Source organism: Eptatretus burgeri, chromosome 3, assembly GCF_056783735.1.
Source record: "Eptatretus burgeri isolate ZD-2024b chromosome 3, Ebu_testis_v1, whole genome shotgun sequence".
Classification (NCBI taxonomy): Eukaryota; Metazoa; Chordata; class Myxini; order Myxiniformes; family Myxinidae; genus Eptatretus; species Eptatretus burgeri.
In genome coordinates, this window is record NC_140963.1 from 107146521 (window position 1) to 107170981 (window position 24461).

General features: G+C 45.1%; 2 protein-coding genes across 2 annotated transcripts in view; one reads left to right on the forward strand and one right to left on the reverse strand.

Annotated features, from left to right (window-relative positions):
* The window catches only part of LOC147030621 (major facilitator superfamily domain-containing protein 6-like), a 30148-nt gene extending 13071 nt beyond the window's left edge, over positions 1 to 17077 (forward strand). Inside the window, exon 2 of the mRNA XM_085874867.1 lies at positions 14126 to 17077. Coding sequence (XP_085730993.1) covers positions 14151 to 15737 — 1587 coding nt within the window. The 5' untranslated portion in view covers positions 14126 to 14150 and the 3' untranslated portion in view covers positions 15738 to 17077. The remainder of the gene's footprint in view (positions 1 to 14125) is intronic.
* The window catches only part of MBLAC2 (metallo-beta-lactamase domain containing 2), a 99440-nt gene that overhangs the window by 51972 nt on the left and 23007 nt on the right, over positions 1 to 24461 (reverse strand). The gene's annotated exons all lie outside the window — the stretch shown is intronic.

Consider the following 24461-nt stretch of genomic DNA (forward strand, 5'->3'; position numbering starts at 1 on the left):
GGGGATGAAAGAATTCCATTTTAGGGCCACACGTTGACTGCGACAGGAGAGGAAGTCTGCGAGCCATGAGTGGAGATGGCCTTGAATACCATGGGAAGAGAGTTTGGTGAGTAGGACAGGGTGCCAGACTGTGTCAAAAGCACGTGATATGTCCAGGGATACGGCTCGGATTTCCTGTCTGGCATTGAGGACCTCCATCCATTGATGGGAGAGCAGAAGCAGCATATCCAGGGTAGAGTGACCTGGTCTGAAACCAAATTGATGATTGGAAATCAAGCCATTGGAGAAGAGGAAGGATTTCATGTCTGAAGCGATGATGGATTCCATAACCTTGCTGATGATTGGGAGAAGGCTGATTGGTCTGTAGTTACAGGGATCTGTTTTTGCACCTTGGTTATGCAGGGCAGTGATGTTAGCAGATTTCCAAGCAGATGGCAGATGACCTTGGGCAAATGAGAGGGTGAATAGAACAGGGAGAGGGTGAGCAAGAGCAGAAGAGCAGGCTTTGAGGACACGTGGGCTGATGCCGTCTGGACCGGTTGCAGAATCTGAGTCAAGGTTTGAAAGCAAGCTCTCCACCTTGTCAGGAGAAAAGGATACAGAGTCCAGGGACAGTTGGGTGCGACTGGGTAAAGTGGGTAGAGATAGTGATGGGTTTAGGACACAAGATTTAGCTGCAAACACCGAGTTTAAACATTCAGCTTTATCACGTGTGGAATCAGCAGTGCGGCCATTTGAGGTAAGGGAGGGGATGGAGGGGGAACATACACCAGAAACAGATTTGATTAAACGCCACCAGGATTTTGAGGAGGGAGAGAGGTTTGAGAGTTCAGACTTGAGATGAGAAAGATGTTGTTTTCTGGCTCTCCTGAGGGTAGATACACACTTGTTCCGAGCTTTGTGGAAAGAACTGAGATTGCCCTCAGTTGGGTTTGCTTTCCATGAGGCAAAGGCAAGTTGTTTCAGGACAACTGCCTCGCCACAAGCTTCAGTAAACCAAGGGCGGGAGGAAGGGTAAGACAACTGAACACGAGAGGGGATAAATCTGTGCATGAGGGAGAGCAAGTTTCTTTGAAAGAATTCCCAGGATGAGTTGATGTTTGAGAAAGTAGTGATAGGAGACCAGTCTGTAAGTTTGATGGCTGCTCGGAGACCCTGCCAGTCGGCTTGAGTGAAATGCCAGACTCGACGGCGGTGAGGTGGTTCTCTGATAACAGCCAGAGAGATGTCCACTTTGACAAGGACGTGGTCAGAAGAACCAATTGGAGCGAAGGAAGAGCAGCAGATATTGTCAGGGAAATTTGTCAAAATCAGATCCAGAAGAGATGGAGTACCATTGGTTGAGATCCGGGTCGGGAAGTTGACCGATTGAGTGAGTCGCAGAAAGCTTTTGCTGAGGTGCCATGGCAGGTGAGAGAGGTACCCACACCTAGCCAACTGGCGTGATGACAATTGAAGTCACCACATAAGAGGAAGAGAGAGTTTGGATGAGAAGATAGAAGATGGTCCATGTTTTCGGATAGTGAGGTGTAGATGGAGTCATCACTGTTCGGTGGACGGTACAGTACACATATAAACATGAGGTGGGAGTGGAGGGGAAGCCGAAGCCAGAGGTATTCCGGGGGGTGTGGGGGAGTGAGAACAGTGCATGGAGAGTGAGGAATTGAGTCTTTGATGAAGAGAGCAACACCTCCACCAGGACGAGGCTCAGGTCTGTCATACCGTAAGAGGGAGTAACCAGGGAGAGATACTTGGGAGTCAGACACGTCTTGGGAGAGGAAAGTTTCTGTTAGGCAGATAATGTCTGGTTTGTCAGTGGCAACCTGTATGGAAAGATCTGAAAGGTTTGAGCGAAGGCCCCGGATATTTGAGGTCCACACTTTTAATGAAGAGGAAGAGGAGGAGGCTTTGGGTGCAGGAGGTGGAGGGGGAGGGGAGGGTAGGACAAGGGACGAGGGGGCAGGTAAGGAGGGTTGCTGAAGGAGTGTGGGGTATTGCAGAATAGTGAGGGGAGGGGGCCGAATGAGGAGGAGAAAAGGCTCTCTGGTGCTGGGGGAGAGGGGGACAAGAGACGAGGAAGAAGGCAGTTGAGGATTTGAGGAGGTGGAGTGAAGAGGTGGAGGGAGGCAGGTTGGTGGATGAGAGGGGGGCAACTTTGAGAAGGAAGAGTGAGGGGGATGAAAGGTGGGAGAAAGGTGAGGGGGAATTTTTGAGAGAGGTGAGAGGGAGGCTTGATGGGAGAAGAGTGGCATGGTTGCTTTGAGAGTGAGAGTGAGGGGTGAGGGGGGTGAGTTGGCACTGAAGTTGGAAAAAAAGAATGTTTGATGGAAAGCGAGCATCCATGGCAAACTGTGGTTTTTAAAAGTTTTAGGTCAGAGATGCGATTTAACACAATTCTTGATGGATGCAATGAAGGCGAATTCAGAGCATGGAGAGAAGAAGCGCTGTAATAGTTGGATTTTTTAGGCAAAGAATGAAGGAGAGGTCGAAATGAGAGCAGTCTGTTAAAATAGCAGAAGAGTAGTGCATTGTGAAACAGTAAAGAGTACCACATGTGTGAGAGAGAGGAAGATGAAGCATTATAAGATCGTTTTTGTTGTTAAAAATAATGTATGAGAGAGTTCAACAGATTAGGTCATGGGAGTGTAGAAAAAAAAATCGAGGAAGAAGATGAGGAGGAAGTTAAGAGGAAGAAGAAGAAGCAGAATCGAGAGAAGGTGAGCGTGTTGTTGTTGTTGGGTATATATATATATTTTTTGTTGTTGTTAATATTAATGTATGAGAGAGTTCAACAGATTAGGTCATGGAAGCATGTGCCAGAACAGCGCGTCGCTGCGTCGACTTTCCGCTGGTACTCCAGGGGCTTCCGTCTGGCCATCCCCCAGGCAGATGCCAGGCCCATCCCCATCTCCTTGAGATGATGGTCAACCTGTTGCAACCATGAGGCACGTGGTCGGCCCACTGGCCTCCTCCACTCATGAGACTCCCTCGCTGAGAATCTGGTGAGCAGGATCGGCGTCAGGAAAACGAGCCACATGTCCATACAGCCACAAATGACGCTCACGGACTATGCAGGTAACAAGGCTCTCTCAGCAACCGCTCGTTGGACACAAAATCCGACCAGCAATAGCCAAGGATTCTCCGAAGAGACCTGGTACCAAAGGAATTAAGTCTCTGTTTCAGATCCTTGGCCAGAGTCCAAGTCTCACACCCATAGAGCAAGACTGGAAGTACCAAGGACCTGAAGACTCGGACTTTCGTCCTCCCGCACAGGTACCGGCAGCGCCACACCCCATGATCCAGTGAATCCATGACTCCCCAGGCCCGACCCAGATGTCTATTGACCTCCGGCTCACAACCTGCGGAGACATGAATATCACTGCCAAGGTAAGTGAATCTCTCCACGACCTCAACATCCTCACCACAAACAGACACAGACAGGACAGCAGCATCCAAGATGTCACCGAAAGCCTGGATCTTAGTTTTGACCCAAGAAACCCGTAATCCCAATGGCTCCGACTCCTCATTCAGCACCTCGAGGGCCCCCAAGAGGATGTCTAAAGTCTCCGCAAAGATGACTGCATCATCTGCAAAATCAAGGTCCGAGATCTTGACATTCCCAAACGATGCACCGCAACTTGATCTCTCCGACATCCTCCCTAAAATCCAGTCCATACAAGTGCTGAAAAGTGTGGGGGCAAGTACACATCCCTGACGAACTCCAGTAACAACTGGAAATAAGTCAGAGATGGTACCACCACACTTCACAGCACTCTCAGTTCCAGAGTAGAGTTCAGACATCAGATCGATCAGTTTTGGTGGCACCCCACGAAGACCAAGAATCCTCCAGAGGACATCCCGATTCACTGAATCGAACGCTTTACAGAGATCAACATAGGCTGCAAGCAGCCCCTGCCGAAACTCTCGTCTGCGTTCGGTGAGGACACGAAGTGCAAGGATACGGTCAATCGTTGACCTCTTTGGTGTAAAGCCTGACTGCTCTGGACACTGGTGCTCAAGCAGATGGTGGCGAACCCTATCAAGAATTATCCGAGCAAAGACCTTACCCGGCACTGAGAGCAGCGTCACCCCTCGGTAGTTGTTGCAGTCCTGGCGATCACCCTTCCCTTTCCAGAGAGGGACAAGAAGGCCCCTCTTCCAGTCAGTTGGGATGATGCCTGTGTTCCAGGCAGAGCACAAAACTGCATGCAACGACACGAGCGCAGCATTTCCACCAGCCTTGAGAAGTTCGGCATGGATGCCACAGATCCCTGGAGCTTTGCCCCGTTTCAACTGGTTCACCGCAGCCCGTGTTTCCACAAGCGAAGGTGGACCACAGTTGATTCGAGGGTCAGCAACAGGGACTGTAACACCCTTGACGTCCAACTCGACAGCTGGGGGATCAGCCTGGTACAACCGCTCAAAGTAACCGGCCCAGCGGGCCTTCACTTCAGACTCCTTTGTCAAGAGCCTAACACTCTCTGCTCGAACTGCAGTGCTCCGAGGGATGGGCTTGGATGAACGTAATGCGCGAATTCCCCTGTAAGCGGGACGAGAATCACCTGTCCACAGGTGATGCTCTACCCCCTCACAGATTCCTCGCACATAGGCCTCCTTGTCCACCCTCAGTGTACGTACAGTTTTACGCCTCAGCTCCCTGAACAGCTCAGCTCTGCCATTCAGCCTGGCCCTGCGACTCTGGTCAATGGTATCCAGTGTCCCTTGAGAGACTAAATTATTCTTTGCCTGCGGTGAGCTCCAAGGCATCCACTGGCAACATCAAGGACGGTGGTCTTGAAGGCACTCCACAACTCTTCAGGACCCCCCAAAGAACCCAGACCCCCCAAGTGTCCACTCAGCCTGTTCGCAAACTCCTCAGCTACTCTCTCATCCCTGAGCTTGGCAACATCCAGCCTAGGCTGGGATGGTACCATTCTCCAGGATTTAAGGTGCAGCTTTAGAGTTGCTACAACAAGCCTGTGGTCAGTATTGAGGAACTGAGCACTCCGGTAGACCCTGCAGTTCTGGATCATCCTCCAACGACCGTCAATGAGGACATGGTCAATCTCCTTTGCCGTACCGCCAGCGTTGGAATACCAAGTCCAGCGATGAGCTTGTGGGCGCTGAAACCATGAACCAGCCACCCTAAGTCCATGACTTCTTGCAAAGTCAAGGAACTTAGTGCTATTCTGGTTCATAGTTCCTGACCCATGGGGACCAACACATACCTCCATAACCATCCCTATCAGTTCCAGTCGATGCATTGAAATCCCCCAAGACTATAAGTGTATCTCGTCTGGGGCACTGATCAACCACAGACTCGAGTGTGGCGTAGAATGTGTCCTTCACAGTGAGATCACTCGCCTCAGTCGGAGCATAAACAGAGACCAGGGAAATGACACCTAAGGAGTGGCGAATCCTTAATCTCATAATACGCTCGCTGACCGGTGTTACCTCAATTATCATTGGGGTCAGCTTATTGGACACAGCTACAGCAACTCCTTGGGTATGGTAACCATCAGGGCGACCAGACCAATAGTAGGTGTAACCACCCACCATTATCTCGCCGCAATCCGGTCTCCGAACCTCAGAGAGAGCTGCAATCCCGATGTTATCATCTGAGCTCAAGCGTTTGGACAGAGACAGGTGATCATCCTCTCTTAGGGATAGGCCATTCCAGGCACCCACCCGAAGGGACCGCCTCAGGTTAACCCAAGGAGACCGCCATCTGGTGGACGACACCTCAGCACCACTCCGACACACTCTCCCGCAATCTGACCCAGGGATGTTACCCCGTGGTTTCCCTCCTATCATCAAAGATTGGGGGTCCCGAAGGCTTTGCCCCAATCCCGTCATCCGGTGAGCTGCCCTGCGAAGGGAAGCTGCACAGGAGGTACTCCCACGGAGTGGGTTTTCAGATTTTTTTTTTGCGTTTTTGCGTTTTGCGGAATGAAGGGTTTTACGGTGGCCGGAGTGCAAATCCTGCCACCAACCTCCTAATAAGTGACCCAACTGCAGGAGGACGTCCGCAGACACAGTTGGGCACTAGTTATGGATGGCCGTTGGCTCTCAAGGAGCTCCTCCGCCCTTTTGAGTAGGTGGTAGGATGGCATAGAAATACACAAACTTGCCTCTGAGCTGTCTCGCCTGGGTTCGAATCTCACCGCAGCTACAAACTGTCATCCTGTATGACACCTGGGTTTTACAGGGAGGATGATTCATCAATGTGCGTTCCGTCCCTTGAATGGACTTTACACTGGCATCCTGTCTACGACATTAGTTGGTGGGTATTGTAATCCCATGGTGTCCTTCACAAGGCAGAAGGTGAGCTCTCACCAACACCTTGGCCAAATTCCAAATTCCTGCTCTAACTCATTTGTTGAGCATCAGATTTTACCAGCCAGTTTGTGGACGACTTGGACCAAAAACTTCCCATGGACAACCCCACAAGAATGTGGTGGTAATTGTGGCTTTTAAAGAAGAAGAGGATTTGTGACCTGAGTAGACACTTAAAAGTTTGCATTTCAAATTCATAACTGGAAGGGTGAGGGGAAGCGAGGAGGACATGATGAAAGTTGACAATATATATATTAGGGCTTCAAGCATGGCTGAAGCCCTATTGAATTCGTTAGTATTATTATTATTATTAAAGGCATTTTATGTTCTACTGACCGATTTTGTGGCGGATCTGGAGGGAAAACTGTTGGATGAAATTCAACGAAACTTAACAGGATAATTACTCACCACCTGAAGTTTATACTATGAAACATTTGATGACGTAGGTCACGTGGTATGGCGGCCATATTGGATTTTATACAAAACCTAAAAACATCTTCTCCAGAAGGGATAATCCGACAGCCTCAAACTTTTGCACACATTTGTTGCATTCCATGGGAATGTTAAGTTGTTAATTTGGTCCAAATCGTTATCTAATTTACATGATTTAAAATGATGCCTATTCGCCTCATTAAATATGAAAATGAGAGTTGAAAAAAATTTAATGACATTTAGATAGGACATAAAGATGGGACTCCAAATATGTTTATACGATGTCTGTGTTTGATCCCAGTGAGGCCCCAGAGCCCCCCAAAGTTGAAAATGACCCATTTTTGAAATGTCATAAAATGAAAACAACGCTTGGATGAAATTCGATGAAATTTATTCATTTAATAACTCTCCACTTGATGTTTGTGCTTTGAAAATTTTGATGACGTAGGTCACGTGGTATGGCGGCCATATTGGATTTTCTCCAAAACCTGAAAACATCTTCTTCTCCAGAAGGGATAATCCGACAGCCTCAAACTTTTGCACGCATTTGCCAGGTTCCATTGAAATGTTAAGTTGTTAATTTGGTCGAAATCGTTGCAAAATTTATATGATTAAAATGATGCCGATTCGCCTCATTAAGTATGCAAATGAGAGTTGAAAAAATTTAATGACAGATTCTGATAGGCCTTGAAGAGGGGACTCCAAATATGTTTACACTATTTCTGAATTTTACCCCAATGAGGCCCCAGAGCCCCCCAAAGTTTAAAATCACCCATTTTTGACATGTAAAATGAAAACTAAAGAAGATAGACATATAATGACCACACATTCTGGAAGATATTTTTAAGTTCTTCAAGTTCACCATTTACGTTAATATGCAAATGTGTAGTTATTGGACTTTTTTGGGGACTTGAAAATTTGTCCAATGTGGTTTCTTTCTTTATCATGCATTGCTATGGGCTTTTCAATCCTTCATTGAGATAACATGAGGGACCCCGTAGCTGGACCCCATTGCAGACCTGAACTAACTTTCTAACTCGGAAAACCCATATCATGTGACAGGGTGATAGTGTTGAAATTTGTTAAAATGGAGGCACGCCTTGAAGCCCGGGATTACTGGTTTACCAGTTTTAATTATTAATTGATATTCTTACGGATCTGGAAACCATTTGCATTCAACATACAGGTCCCAAAAGTCAGTTATCCCGTTAAGTAAACGTGTAGTCAGATCCCATTCCTTTTGTCTTGTGGGAGAATCAAAAACGTGCGTTGCGACTTCTTTTAGGTGGGTTATTAAATCTTTACATCCAACAAACCATCTAAGACCATCCAACAAACAAATCGAAAACACCACTGAACAAACGCTTCACCCGCCCAACCGGCGAGTCGCTGTTTCGAGGCAAAATCTTTGTAAAGTACCTTTTTGGGCGAGTCCACACGTGTGGAGTGGGCGGGCTTCCCGGTATGGCCGAAACCCAGCCCAGAAAGGGCAGACCCATGGAAGCCCCATCCAATCAGGGCGAACAGTGACGTCAGTTTCACCAAGGCCCCTCTCCGCTGAGGGAGGCCCATAAAAGTTTCGACGCCATCCTCAGCGGGGAGTTCTGTAGAGAGGAGTCTCGAGAGTTCTGAGGGGGTTCGGTCGTGAATTCTGAAGAGTTCAGTGGAGAGGAGTTTTCACTGTGGCTGTTACAGGAGAGGAGTTCTGTGGACCCCGACAAATAGCCACGAGCCACGGGTCCCACACGTGCGACTGGGACCAAACCGACGACCTTTGGCAGGTGCCGCACTATAGAGCACGCTTTCCCTCCGACGACCAGGTGCCCACCGAACTCTGACCCCCAGCTTGTCTCTCTTCACGGCTGCGAGGGTCAAATAAAGACTCTGGGGTTTCTTTTCTTTTTGTGTGTGTGTCTGCGTGTGGGCCCGTCTTCAAGTAGAACTGAGTAAGTGTTTTGTGCTTATTGTAAATATTTCTCTGGTTGCATATTCACGTCAAGTCTTGCCTTTGTCTTTATTTGACTGTTAATAAATTTATTTTAGTTAATTAGGTAAATTGGTTATAGACAAATAGACCCTACGCTCCGCGGTTGAGATATTGGCGTCCACGGTCGGTTCAGCGACCCGCCAGCTCAAGCAATTATCCAGAGCGACGGCCTACAATTCCGGGGGGTCTGATGGGAGACGGCGTAACCTCCCCCACCTAGTGGTCATTCTCACCACCATCCCCCGGCCACAACAATATGTTCATTGGTGCACCATCTGTTTGGACTTATTCTCAACCCTCAAGTGTAATTGACCTTGGATGACTGTGTGGTGATAAACCATGCAACTGCAGGAGCAACAGTTTTATGGATGCCAGCTGAGGTTCTTAACTCCTGAAATCTTGTATTTATTGGATACAAAATGTTTGATCACCTCCATAGGGCATCAGCATAGATCACCATCCAAAAGGTGAGGTGTAAAAGGGTCACATGGATTTTCCCAAGTTTGCATCAACACCAGTCTTGGACGCTGCTGTTTCTGCACAATGGCTTCATCAACAGGTCAGAAATAAGTTCATGTTGGAGGGTTGAGATGATTACTGATGATGGATTACAACCCTCAAGTTATGTGACAAAAGCTGCAAAACGATTCAAAATGTTTTCAGGTTGGGGTTGAGACCAACAATGAGTTTGATTTAAAAAAAAAAAAACAAAAACAAACTTGTTTTGCATTCTGCAGCTGGTAGCAGTTGAATGGTGGTTTCTATGTTGAGATACACCTCAAGAGATGAGTGTGAGAGGGTACACTACTGTCTGTTTCAGATAAAAGCTTGTAGTTCAGCTTACGTGTATAAGGAAAAGATAAATGAAAAAAATAAATCACTTGTGACACTTGACGAAACGGCATGGCACTCTGTCGAGTGCAGACCCTTCGTCAGGCTGAACAGTTTACATTTTGTAACTCACTGATAGGTTGGATCTGAATCTGAATCTGGTCCTTAACCAATAACAAATCTGCTTATTCTTGTTACCGAACCAACTCGTCCACCTAGTTTTGTCACAAGTCCACAACTTTTAGAGATACTGTATCATGTCATACATGGTTTCTGACCCCATCTCTCAATGGTGACGAATCACTTTGAATGATTGCTTGAACTGTGGCCAAAAATCGTGTGACAGACAAATGTCACAGAGCAACATACTTCACAAAAAAAAATTTCACCAAGTACTAAATTAATACAAACCATGGGAAAACACAAATGCCTTTCAGAACTGCTGACAGCACAAACCATCAGCCCAATCATGAATCTGATTCCATGTATAGCAGAATAATTAAATAAGGCAGTTTACCACCAACTTTGGTCATTACTACCCATGTATTATATTATATTTCTTTTCTGCCCCCCCCCACCCCTACCTCGATCCATCAATTTACAGGTAGCCAAGTTTCCTTTCCTCTTCCCTCTCCTGTTCAAAAGACTGTCTTGGGTTAAAAAAAAATTTCCCATCAATGCTCAAGCTACCTAAAAGTCCTGCTAACATTCTTGTACCCCTCTATCTCCAAGACTTGCAGCTACCTCTCCAATTCCAATTTAAACTTATATACTGTTTCTGCTGCCACGACCTTTCCAGGGAAACCATTCCATGCATTAATAACTACTCTCTGAGTAAAAGACCCCCTGCCTTATTACTGTCTCAACTCTCCTCTTCTTTACTCTCAGGTTATGGCCCCTGGTCCTATCACTGTCTACTCTGCTGAATGATTATTCTTCGTTATGTCTGTACCCTTAGTTAAACATCTCTATCATGTCTCCTTCAGCCTCTCCTCGTAGCTGAGTGTAGCTTGGCCTGGGATCAATCTAGTAGCCCAGCACTGAACCCTCTTTATGGCAGCTATGTCCTTCCTGAGTTGTGATGACTATTCTCTCAGCTGAGATTTGGTGGGAATTTTTTTTTTTTTCAGATTAGTAACTGGATTGGTTGTTTTGATTTCGAAATGGTAGCATGAGATGAGTCAGAATACACGAACACCATCAAAACAACAACAAATAAAAATATTGGTCCATCTTTTTGTTTGGTGAAGCATGAAAAGTGGGTCGAAGCGACCACTGGTGTGGTTAAAATGGATTGTCCTTGTGCTGAGGAATGATTTTGTTTTTTTTTGTATCTTTTAAGCCAAAGTTAAACTAATTTTTCTGTAATGGTGAAAAATGACAATGTATGGAGTTATTGAAGCAGCTTTGTGGAAGATTTCAGATGATCCTTCACAGGGATTTGGGGTGATGGTGATAATTAGTCAAGACTGTAACTTTAGCATCACTCATTTACAAAGATGTGGGGCAAAAAAAAACCCCCACATTTTTTGAGGGACATTGCCAGGAAGGATTTGCTCCATAAGATAATCAGGTGAATGGTTGCCTTCTTATTGTGTTGGCTATTTTCCAATGAATGTTGTCTTAACGCCAAATATAGTCTTTTGGTCCAACAGGCTGGTTCAGATGGAGCACACTTGCCTTTCAGCTGTTTAGTCTTGGTTCGATTTCCGACTCGACTTTCATAGACTGTCTAAACACATACACGTGTGTGTGTGTGTGTGTGTGTGTGTGTGTGTGTGTGTGTGTGTGTGTGTGTGTGTGTGTGTGTGTGTGTGTGTGTGTGTGTGTCTACATATATGTTGTTGTGGGCCAGGGGTCAGATGAGCTTCCTCCCCACCCCATGGTGGTCTTCTATCACGGGTTCCCACCAGACTCCCCGGAATTGCTGGCCGTCGCACACGGATAATTCTGTGATGCGGTGGGTCGCTAACTGACCATGAGCGCCAATAACTCAACCACGTGACTTAGGGTCCTCTGTTGAGTTAATCCGGTTGCCGAAAAATAACCACGTGATCTAATTACCGGGGGACACGCCCTCAGTACGCCTTGTCCGAACCAGATCACGTTACCAGATCAGATGCAACCAAGCGACACTGCCAAGGACGTACCGGCTAAAAGGAATAGATCGTTGGGAATACAGTCCTGGCTAAGTTAGGATAGGGACCATGCTGGATCAATGAAAGAAAATACAAAACCGAGCTGGGAACATTTCTACAAAGGATTTATTAACAGGCAGACGAGGAAAGGTATGTGGCACAATGAATGTTGTTTGTTGTCTGGAGCAGGGATAGCAAGAAAAGTGAAAGGTGCGGCAATATACAAGCAACTTACAAAAGCAGACACAGAGCGGAGTTATCCTGATTATAATTCGTTTACACTCTTAACTTAAATGAGGACAGGCACCAGGGCACACAAACGAAGAGAAAAAGGAGAGGAGATGAGGCTAACTGTCTCTCAATACCTTGCATGATTGCCAGATCGCGCCACCAATAAGTTTTGGGGGTTGCTCCACTGGGCGATACCTCCCTCACAGTTGGTGCGTCGTCTCTTGCTTCATGGCACTTCATGCAGCTAGCGTCGGTCCAGAGAATGAGATGTGACCGTCGGGCATGAAGGGAGGGACTTGGGTGGAGTCAGAAGCCAATAGGTGGGGAGAGATGATGAGGAGGTGAAGAAGGTGGAGTCAGCAGGTGAATGGGTAGGTTGTCGATCACAAGCCTGACAGGAATGACACGCCAGAAATGACGAGCAGGAACGACACACCAGAACCAAGCTAGAACAATGACTACTTCTCTCACCGCCCCGCGACCTGTCCTTTCATTTATCCAGTGGGGCGGGGGCGACGACCCGAAGCAATGTGTCATCACCCGAATCGGGCGCTTTGGTTGGGCCCCAGCCAGCACACGGGCCAGCCACCATGACCGGAAGCGGCTCCACTTCACTTCCGGTCAGATGGTTCCAAGCTGAGGAATCGTCTCGCTCCGAGCACTATAACATGAATCTCCTTCCACCGACCCCCGTGCCGTGCCTCGGTGACCCGTGGTTGACACCGGTCTTTGTGCCTGCTCCATGGTGCTCCACACGGCCCGAGCGATCCAGCCGCACAGCATGCCTCTGCCTGGTAGCAGCTGCATCAAGGAACAGGTGTGGGAGGATGTCTGCCGTCCTCGCGAGACATTTGTTGCTGTTGTGGTGCAAGAAGACCAATGGTAAGATGTTATTATAACCCCATGCACAGACCTGACCAAAGATGTATTCGTGCCCCGTTCTGCACGATGATAAAGTATCACGGCTGCGCGTGAGTCTGCCATTCTACACGTGGTCAGTGCGTGGGTCCGCCGCCATCGAGCACGCCCCGTACAGTGCACGTGGGTCCGCCATTCTACACGTGGCCAGCGCGTGGGTCTGCTGCCATTGAGCATGCCCCGTACAGTGCACGTGGGTTCGCCATTCTACACGTGGCCAGCGCGTGTGTCTGCTGCCATCGAGCATGCCTCGTATAGTGCACGTGGGTCCGCCCGCTATCGAGCATGCCCCGCACAGTGCGATAATAAACCACCCCGGGGCTGTGCGTGGGTCCGCCGCGCTGATCCGTGTCATGAATTCAGGGAAAAGATTGGAAGAGAGGATAGACACAAGTATTAAATGGGGATTTGGATTGGAAGGAGACAGAATAATTATTAGATGGGGATTTGGAAATGGGTTGTAAAGGGTGCGGCCGCGTGCGCTTTGCAAGTTGCCAGCATTTAGGGTATCATTTCTTCCATCTCCTCGGTATGTTGGGACATTACCGCTGCACGTGCGTTTGGCAGGCTGTGACTTCTGCAGAGGGGTGTCCGGCGTAATGCCTGCTTGGCCTTTGTTGAGGACCCATCTCACAGTGAAGGGTGCACGTGGCTGGGATTTACCTCAGGAATGAGTGCAGAGATTTAATCGGACCGAGCTATGAAGTTTACACAATGCACTGTCCCGTTGTCCCGCTAGACAAAAGGGAAGAGTCTGTCTGAACGTATATTGATGGATTAACTGTCCAAGGACCGCTGTATGATGGTTGCTATTGCTTTGGAGGGATGCGGTTCCCAGATCCGCAACAACATGTAGATATTTTAATTTATTTGAAGGCGGTATTTAATCAAAGTGCGCCCAACAGGAGTCCCACCCGCCATCCCACGGTGTCTTTCAGGGTCGGTGAGTTCTCTCCAGCACCCTGAACAAATTCCAAATTCTTGCTCTGATGACCTTTGGCAAGGCAAAGGGATACCACTTGGTGTAATCCTTGTTGTGTAGCTGCCTTGGCATCACTGAACCTGCTTTTTGGCAGAGCACCATAGTCTAGTCTCATCTATTCGGAGGCTTTTCTGAAAATACTTTGGATTGATTTTTGCATAAACATTATAAAGACAGATTAAATCATCCATGTAATTTGCAGGTTATCCATGTTTAATGAAGCTTGTGTGACTCTCTCCCCCCCCCTTCCCCAACCTGTATTCTATTCAGGGGATGCTTGGCACAACCGGAAGTCATGCAGCACCAAAGGGTTCGACAAGCTTTGACCACCGGAAGTCTCTTTCGTTGCATCTACCGCATGGCTACTGGTTGCCTGTTGCCATTCCTCCCCATTTACTTCCGCCAGATGGGGCTCTCTGCTGCTTTGGTCGGCTTCATCCTGGCTGCCCGTGGCCTTGCATTCCTGACCATTGCTCCTTTGGCAAGACGCTACACGAGAAGACTTCTCAGGGCACGCTTGGCTCTTATAACAGCCTTGTTAGGTTTAATGGCAGCATACCTAGGCCTCATGTTTGCTCCTTTCCAGCCTCTGGATGAATGCTTTCGAGGCTGGGCTCTTGTGCATCCGAAGAGCAATTTTGAAATTTCATGTGGGGAAAGTTTTGTCCTTCAAGGAGAGAAACCAAAAATGATTAGGCCAACAGCCATGAACAACCTCTGCAACAACAGGTCCAAGGATGAAAGCAAAACTGCAGTATTTGCCACAAATGATAGTTCACGAGGAAATGCCAGCTCTACGTGGGAATGGCTGACGGGGTTTGTACCAGAAATGTTTGAACGTGGTGATGAATACCAAGTGTTCATCGCTGCATTGCTTTCGATGACTGCAGCAGGAGCCTTTTCTGCTGTGGTGGAGGGCGTGAGTCGTGATGCACTCCTACGTTTTGTCCTACGACTCAATGAAGTTGCAGGAACAACTGAGCCCTCCCATTTCGATGCTGGAAGGTTGTGGGGTTACGTGGGTTTTGCCTTTGGCGGCCTTGGGATCACGGCAATTGTCACCAACTTGGACTGTAATATTGCACCCAATATCAGCCGAATGGCCGTTCATATCTACACCTTTTCTGCTATTATTGTGCCTGTAATTCTTTTAGGCCTAAAGTATCCCATAATATCGTCCAAACTTGTTATGAATATTGGTGGCCACTTGCCCTTTGATGCCTGTGTTGTATCCTATTCTGTCGTGATGTTCTTGTCGGGTTTTGCTTCCGTCTCTGCTGAACTCTTTCTCTTCTGGCTTCTTCAAGACCTTGACGGAACATTGTTGCTCTTGGGGATCGTTGTTTTTCTGAGTGCCGTTTGCAAACTGGCATTCCTGGTGTTTGCTCGATCATGCCGCGTGTTTGCTCGTCTCTCAAGGAATGTCTTGATTTTGTTGGCCCTTTGTTGCATGTCTATCCAGCTGTTTCTTTACTCTCTTTTGACTGAAGCTTGGCTGGTGTTGCCAGCACAGGTTTTGTCGTTCCTGGGAGTGCCTGTTCTGCGCATGGTTGTTTCTGGTGGAGCAGGGCTGCCCAATGCCGAGTTGATGGCACGGGATGGTGCTTTTGCATCTATTTATAACCTCGGTGCTGTTGCTGGGAGTTTGGTTGCAGGATTGGTTGCCTCTGCCTACAATTTCAAACTACTCTTTCGATGCTTTTCCATAGTCATGGCAACATGTGTACTGCTATTCGGCCTGTTACAATTCTGGGGTTACCGCCGGCGCCAAAAACTTCATTTTGGCCACCTCCTTTCTGGACAGGATACGGATTTTGACAGCGAAACGGATGATGATGTTGGAAAGGAGCTTCTAAAGGAAAATTGTGTTACCCCTGACTGATTTTGAAGTTGACTTGAAAAGTTTTGACTCTTGATAACATTGAGCTTATGTACATGGAATGCAGCATATCTCTTTTCAATTATGTGAAAAATGAAGGAAAATCAAGATGGTGAATGCATTTATAACAAAATGTGTAAAGATAATGAAAGACTAACCTGCTTTTTTGTTTTGTTTTGTTTTGTTTTGTCTCCCCCCCCCCCCACCCCAATCTCCTTCCACCTCGATTTTCTCACTTTGCCACTGTTTGGTGAAGGGTTACAAGCCATATGGTCGATGAAGTTATTCAAGCAATTCGGGTGGTTCTTGATGTACTGCTTTGTTTCCACATGTTTAAATTTTGGACAGTCTAGTGGTGTTCTAGATGTTTAAGCATTTGATTAACGTTGTCCAAATGAGATGATGCATTGCAGTATTCACGAAGCCAAGGCGTCTTTGTAACGAGACACGAGAGCCTCAAACACCAAGCTGTTGGATCCTGCTGTCATATGTCTCGTAGAGTTCTGAACCCTGTTTTATTGGTCTCCAATTCAGCATTTATGTTTGCAAAGTAATAATTGAGGAGATGCGATTATCATTATTATTATTATTTTTTTTTCATGCTTAGATTTGACTTTGTTATACACTATAAGATACCGCAATTCTTGGATTAGAAGCAGTGGTTAACTTTCTCCACCCCACCCTTGAAATGATTGTTGCAATTGTAAGGAAGTTGGTCTGACTTGGACAATTTTTTTTTTCTTCCTCAAAGTAACTGGATTAATGGTTTTTTTATTTTTATTTTTTATTTTTTGGGACAACAACATGCCAGAATAATGAGCCGCTATCGTAAACTGAAAAGCCACTTTGTTGCAGAGGTTTTGTGTTCTTTCTCCGAAATGCCGGGCATGCTGATGTGCCCACAAAATAGCTGGTATATAGATATTTGTTTGGGAGCCCTTTATGTATGGTACTTGATTTTTCAAGTGGATTGATCCATTTGATTTTGACTTTGCTGATTTGCGTCAGTTAGCATTGTCGTTTGGACATACCATTCAACTATTTGGTTCCAATTGTAGCATTTACCTTTTTGCACTTGGATTTGGTTGTCATTTACCCCCACTCCAATTTGTGTTTATATAATAATATTTTCTGCATCAATAATTTACTTGTACGTGAGTGAAGCTATAGTCTTTGAAATTGTAATTTTAACCTCATACGTGTAACGATTGCTTTAATGTCTGCGTTTTCCATTGTTGCCTTGGAAATGTTTCATGCTGGAATCGTTTAGCAATTAAAGTTCCTTGTATTCCTGTGTATTTTAAAGTGAATGGATAAATTAAATAAAGTTTACTGCACACTTCTATCGTTTATTTATTTATTTTTTTGAGCTGTGGGGTGGGGGGGTGGGGGTGGAATTAACAAAATCTTTAAACTTGGGTTTATATATATATATATATATATATATATATATATATATATATATATATATATATATATATATATATATATATATATATATATATATATATATATATATATATATATATATATATATATATATATATATGACAGCTGCTTGATTATCAAATACTTGTTTTGACTCGATTGATTTTTGTTGCCTTGGGCAACGAACTAAGAACAGTGCAATCTGTTTCTGCATGTACCTGGACATGATGGGCAGTTTCTCCTCGTATGCAAAGTATTTCCATGTTTTGATTCAAAGCATAGAATTTTAAAATGCTGCTTGCTATGCATGTTTTAATGAGGTTGCATCCAGCTGAACCGTCACTCACTCACTCATGGCCGAAGGAGCTTCCTAAGCAAGGATTATAGACTGGGTGGTTTTCCATTGCCCTCCCAGAAATGATTCCCACTGGAATTTGGAATTTGTTCATGGTGCTGGTGATAGCTTGCCTTCTCTTCACGAAGGACACCATGGGATCTTAAGTGTTCACTAAGTAATGCCGGCAGATTAGCCTCCCCTTCACGTCCAAATGATGGACAATGCACACACACACACACACACACACACACGCACACACACACACACACACACACACACACACACACACACACACACACACACACACACACACACACACACACACACACACACACACACACACACACACACACACACACACACACACACACACACACACACACACACACACACACACACACACACACACACACACACACACACACACACACACACACACACATATATATATATATATATATATATATATATATATATATATATATACACACACATATATATATACACATACACATACACACACACGTGAATCGCCCTACCTGTGAAACACCAGGATGACAGTTTATAGCTGGATAAGGATTCAAAACTAGGCTCCAACTTAGAGATGAGTGTGCATACCATGCAGGTCTTGGCTGTCTGACCAGCCCTCAACTGATTATGAAATACCCTATAATCTTTAAAACAGGAATGAACAACACATGCTGACTTGCTTCACCTTTAATTTTTCTTAACTAACCTCTAAGAGGCTTAACTTTATGTTGGAATTGTTTGATTGAATAAGTGCAAATGAATGATTATTTTATTTTATTGAAACTTGCTGGAAATGATTTTAAAAAAAATTTTGCATCCTTCCTCTTCCAGGAGTTTGACATGTGCTTTGAAAATTCAGGCACTTTAAGTTTACATGTTTCATCTTCGGCCAAAATGTAAACGGTCATTGTGGTAATAGTGGGGCAACTTAGCATAACAATTGTGCATTTTGTGAGGAAAGCACCAAATTTGGCAAACTAGTAGCCGAACATATTATGAATAGATTTGGATATTGGGCCATCTCAAAATTTTTGATGGCAGTGGAAAATGGCTACCACAGCCATCAGCGGCTAAATTTGAGATGGCCCAATATCCAAATCTGTTTACAATATGTTAGGCTACTAGTGTGCCAAATTTGCTGCTTTCCTCACAAAATGCACAATTGTTATGCTATATTTAGCTAAGTTGCCCCACTATAATACTCATTAAGCAATGGGTAACTTCGGACATGCAAGACACTGATGCACCATGAATTGTTCCATTCCACAGGGTGTAAATTTTTCTGTGTAGCAAGCAGAGCTGAGCATTTTTACCCTCTTACAAGGATGGGGGTAATGCCATTGCATAACCATGAGACAAGCTGTTGCAGGCTTGTTACGAGTACTGAATTGAGTTTCTCATAATACTAGCTTTGTGGGTTTTTTTATTTGTTGTTGTTATTATTATTTTTTTGTTATCCTGCTTTTACTATTGTACTATGGTCCTTCATTTGCCATTTAAAAAAATCTCTGCAGTCCTTTGGAATTGAGTAAATTAAAAACTCTTGTTAATCTCGTTGCTTGTTGATTTTATTTTACTTTTCATTGCACCTTTTGATAATGTTTCCACAGTTGGTCGTGTTTTGTGGAATGGCTGGGATGATTGAAATGTTTCACTTGGGCATGGGCCAGATCCGGCCCATGACGTGTTTTGATCTGGCCAGTGTGGTTTGGTTCAATATTTTTATGTAGCTATTTTCACTGAACTTACAAATAACTTGTTTGCAACAAGTACTCCACCCAACATGCCCACTCTTGTCACAAGGAAATAATCTCGGTTGTATTGGGCAAGTTACTTTAAAATTTCTATTAGTATTGTGATGGTCATGTGGGTAGAAAATTCCGAGCCAAGCTTGTCCACAAAAATACTGCCGTGTCCAGGGGGTTTAACCCCCTACCTGGACGGATGGCTAAACTTCTCCCTTGGAGGCCGAGACTGAGATCATGCATGCGGGAAAACAGTTAAGCGCTGCACCAGAACAGCACAACTACACAGACACAAGCAGATTGAATTAATTAAATAATAATTTAATAACAATAATCAAATGTGTACAATGATGACTATTCAAGTTATAATGATGTGAGCTAAACGAAATCTAAAACTAATTGAGGTGCCTCCACTAAGACTCAAATACAGACGAGGGGAAAGTGAGCCAAAGAAAAATCCCTCCTTTGTGCCAGAGATCATCATGAGGGAGCTTTAAATTGATATGAGGCGCTTCATAGACGGGCCCAACAAAATGGTGCCAAGCTGCCTTCTCACCAAGCGAAGAACGTATCTAATGCAATTTGAGAGCGGCAATTAACACTAAGGCTCAAAGACCGTCGTGCAGCTTAATTTCACAAGCGAATATGCCGACCGTTCCTCTTTTGCACCCGGTCTGTTCACAAGGATGGTCCACGAGGCACACACTCCTAGACTCCTTCCCTCCTTAAACGTACACACTTTACGGCTTAGCCAAACCATCAACGGTCAACATTCTGCTGCTCAGCACGTGAGCAATTCACACAGCTCGAACATGAGAATCTTGCAGCCTTCGTCGTGCCGAGAGCAAAAGCAAGATCATCGGTGTCCTCTTGACTAACATCCTCTCGCGACCGTGTGCATCCCTTGGTTCTTACTTCACAACCACCCCATCTGATCTGCTCCTCCCATGCCCTCTTCCTCTTCATGTGTCTCACGTCACACCCATCAATCCTCCACCTCCAGGGTGTGATCTCGCACGAAACCTGGGAAGGTGGGGTCTCTGCCCGCATGTAGTTGTTTTAGGGAAGTGTTCCCCACCTTTTGCTGATCTTGGAATTAAAAAAACGTAGGGAAAAGTGACATGGGGGGAAAGTACATACTGGGGAAAGTATTCATAATCCCAATCTAATTAGCACCGCACCACCCCCCCCCCCCCCCGTGTGGCGATGCGTAACAAGTAAATTCAGTCAATCTACTTGATTACATCGAGAAGTCTCCTACACATCCACGGGCCAAGTAACTCTACACAATGCGATCTTTCCTTTTAAATCCCTTCATCTATCACCACAAACATAACGATACCATTGACGACATTCACATCTGGTAGGATCTTCACACCCAGGGTCAGTTTACTGTACCTGGGAGATTGATGAAAATGAAGCAAATGGGGAACTGTGTGGTGGCTACTTAATTGGCCGAGCGAACCAACGCCACATACTGCAATCTGGGCTACCATTACAATGATTTACTTGGAAGAAATGGTTACTCTCTTTTCTGAGGCCTATCCACTGTAAAGGATATGTCAGTGTTTGCAGATTATGTAATATATTGTAAAGTAACAGAACTGGTTGTCCTCTTTTAGAACTCCCTGCACATGACATTGCACCTCCCTCATTGGCTTTCCTGCCCCCCCCCCCCCCAATGACATGAAGCAAAGTTGTTAAAGTGAAACCACATGCAAGAGGCACGTCTGGAAGAGTAGGATTGGTCCAAATCCTAATTGGGATGATCCTAGTACAACTTATTGTAACACTGATTAGGACACAACTATCGAATTAATTAATCAATCTCCATACTCCTTAAGGCATTTTCTCACTATTAGGTGAGTGAAAGTGCAGCCAGCGGTCAGGAAGTTTTTAAAGCAGACTTTTTGAGGTGGTTTTGAAAAATCTAGGTCATTTCTCTTATGACTTGAAGTTTCTCTGGATACTTTTCATGACGATGGGTTTGAGGATGGTATGTAAATGGTATTCTTCATTTATTCACGCCTTGGCTTGGAAGGCTGCAAACAACATGTGACTTTTGCTTCAGCTGTACCTTGTTTCCTCTCGTGGTTAACACATTCTTTATATATGGGCTTTTGGTTAACACAATCCATTGTTTAACGTCTCTACCAATAGAAATTGACACCATCCTTTACAGAGAATTGTATTTCCGCTGACGACATGAGGCTTCACCCAAAATTCCTCTTTATGAAGGTACCAATTATTCTTCATCCCACACACGTTGCTTTGAGCCAGAATTTTAAAAAGTGTTGTTCAAAGCATTGGGCTGGCAGTATAGCAGAGTTATGAATGCTGGCTGGCCTCTGAACTGTGGATACTAGCTTTCAAACTTGGCCCAGCTCTGAACATCCTAGTGTTTTTCAGAGGGTGATGTCGCAATGTGTGTCTGCCATCTCTCCGATCTTTGTTAAATTGGGTGTCATGTCTGCGAGCACCGGTTGGTGGTTGTATTAAAAAAAAAACAAGAAATGCCAAGGTGTCTTGTCTTGCATAGAGTTGGTGAGTTACTGCTGGCACCCTAAACAAATTACAAAGGCTTGCTCTAACCTACAGGGGGCAGCGCATCCACTGTCTGAGCATGTGCATATAGAAAGGCATCAATATTTGGGTCTGCATACCATTTCCTCAAGCACATATACTGCTTCGGTTCTGCATGTGTTGTGGTGTGACAGATGGCTCATTTAATTCACTGGAACCTGTGTCAGAGTGGCGACCTGTCCAGGATTAGGCCCAATAGCCAAGAGACTGTTCGGCAGCACCAATGCTCTGCACAGAGTATGGTCCCAATGGATGGATGGAACCACCCTCTCCTGCCGGGTTGGCCAAATATATATATATATATATATATATATATATATATGTATATATATATATATATATATATATATATATATATATATATGTATATATATATATATATATATATATATATATATATATATATATATATATATATTGTGCCTTGCCTAGTCATCAACTCTGTCTCCAGCAGGGGTGAGTAAACCACTTGCACTCTCACGTGTACCATACAGGCAAAGATCCTAAACCGTCTCCTCTTATGGGGGTGGAGGAGTTGTGTACTCATGATCTGACCAGGTACGTATGTAAAAATTTGTGGAGTGGGCCAGTTTTTATTTATTTATTCTCTCCCCTATAAAATTCAGACATGACACCACACACACACACACACACACACACACACACACACACACACACACACACACACACACACACACACACACACACACACACACACACACACACACACACACACACACACACACACACACACACACACACACACACACACACACACACACACACACACACACACACACACACACTCTTCAATTCAGTAGGACTTGAGAAACGCAAAGTTTACATTTCAAAAGAGAAATAAGGGAAGTGACAGTTTTCCACAGGCAGAGTCTTGCATAAATCGGTGTAACATAGTCTTAGACTTGAAGTTAGGGAATTTTAGTAAATTGTATTGACTATCTGTGAAAAAAATTTTCTTCACTAACGTGTTCATCTTGGTGTCTACTAACACCTATCAATTAGTGCAAACCCAAATCCTTGTGGAAAATTCTGTGGAGCCAATCAAAGTTCGGGTGCTCAGAGGGCCTGCGCGGAAAAAAAATCGGAAAATTAACTTTTGCCAATATTGACTTGTGGGATGTCTAACTAGGGTTTTTTGGGGGGGTGCCGAATCGATTCCAACCATTAGATTTGAGGAAAAATGAATCCCTGGCCGTAAAATATTGATATGATACATTTTTAGATATCTCAGACTGTGTTTTGCAGTAATTTGGCTCAATTGATTCAGATTGTTCAAATTGTGCTGAAACCAGCATACAATATTTTTAAAACCACTGCTATATTGTTGGTTATACTTGTGCTCATGCTCAGTAGAATTTTATCTGTGTTAGCTGGTGTTAGCTAAGAGCTTTTAGCTATAAAATTATTGTGTACCGGACTTGATGGAAGTTGAAGATATTCAACGTAGAGTGGACCTATTAATGTTAAAACACATCACTGTATGTGTGTTCTGTCTGTTTTGTGTCAAAATTTCATGTCCTGTCTGTTGTTTACAAAAAAAAGTCTTATTTTTAGGACAGTATGGACAAGGATGTGACTGAACCTGGCTTGAGGTGTTTCATCTGTGGTGGTTCCGGGATTGAAAAGCATACGCTCTCAAAAGTCTCCAATAAAGGCCACCCACGGATCATCACATTCTGAGCTTGTGGGCGATGCAGCGTTGATCGGGAGACTAAATGAGGACTGGAACAACGGAGAAGACATCAAGTTGAGATACCATGTGGATTGTAAAAGAGTTGTACAGTTGTGCGAGAAGTATATCCACTGAAACAGCTAATCGTAAGTTTTCGATGCCACATGGGACAAGACTCTGGTGTCCTTCTCAACTGGGTTCAGCAGTACTCCCGAAGACCAAGTCAATGCCGATCAAGCAGAAGAAGTTGGCAGAGCCATACAGGCTAAGATGGATGGGAAAACTGTTGTGGATGCAATGGTAACCAAACACAAGGTCAAATCACTTGCAAGCCTCAGATCTGGACCCAAAGTCAATGGCGAGAAGCTGGTCATTGACTCGCTGAAGCTATTCAACCGCCTCATTGTCATCAGTGAGCGTGAAGTCAAGACCAAAGAAGCTCTGCGCTTTGAGTTGACACCAAAACCGATGTCTCTGTTTGACAAAAATCAAAAGTTGCAAAAGCCAGACAAGGCTGCCCTAGTAAGGTTCCTGAAGGCATGTGTGGCACCTGTCGAACAACCCCCCTGCACAAGCCTTGTGGTTGATGATGGGTGGCTCCTGCACAATGTCAAGTGGGAGGCTAACCTTACTTGGAAGGATGTTTCCGAGAGCTACCTCCGGTTTGTGAAGTCCATGGGGAGCCATCGCCTCTGGATAACGGTGGTCTTTGACGGATATGGCAGCTCCACCAAGGACCATGACCACTTGAGACGAACAAATAATGCATGCTGTGACATTCAGATTCATCTGGATCTCAAAATCATCATTGCAAGAGAAAAGTTCCTTGATAACAAGAACAACAAAGCCCAGCTTGTTCTGCTCCTTGCTGAGATATTTAGTAGGAATGGAATCGGTGTGCAGCAATGCTC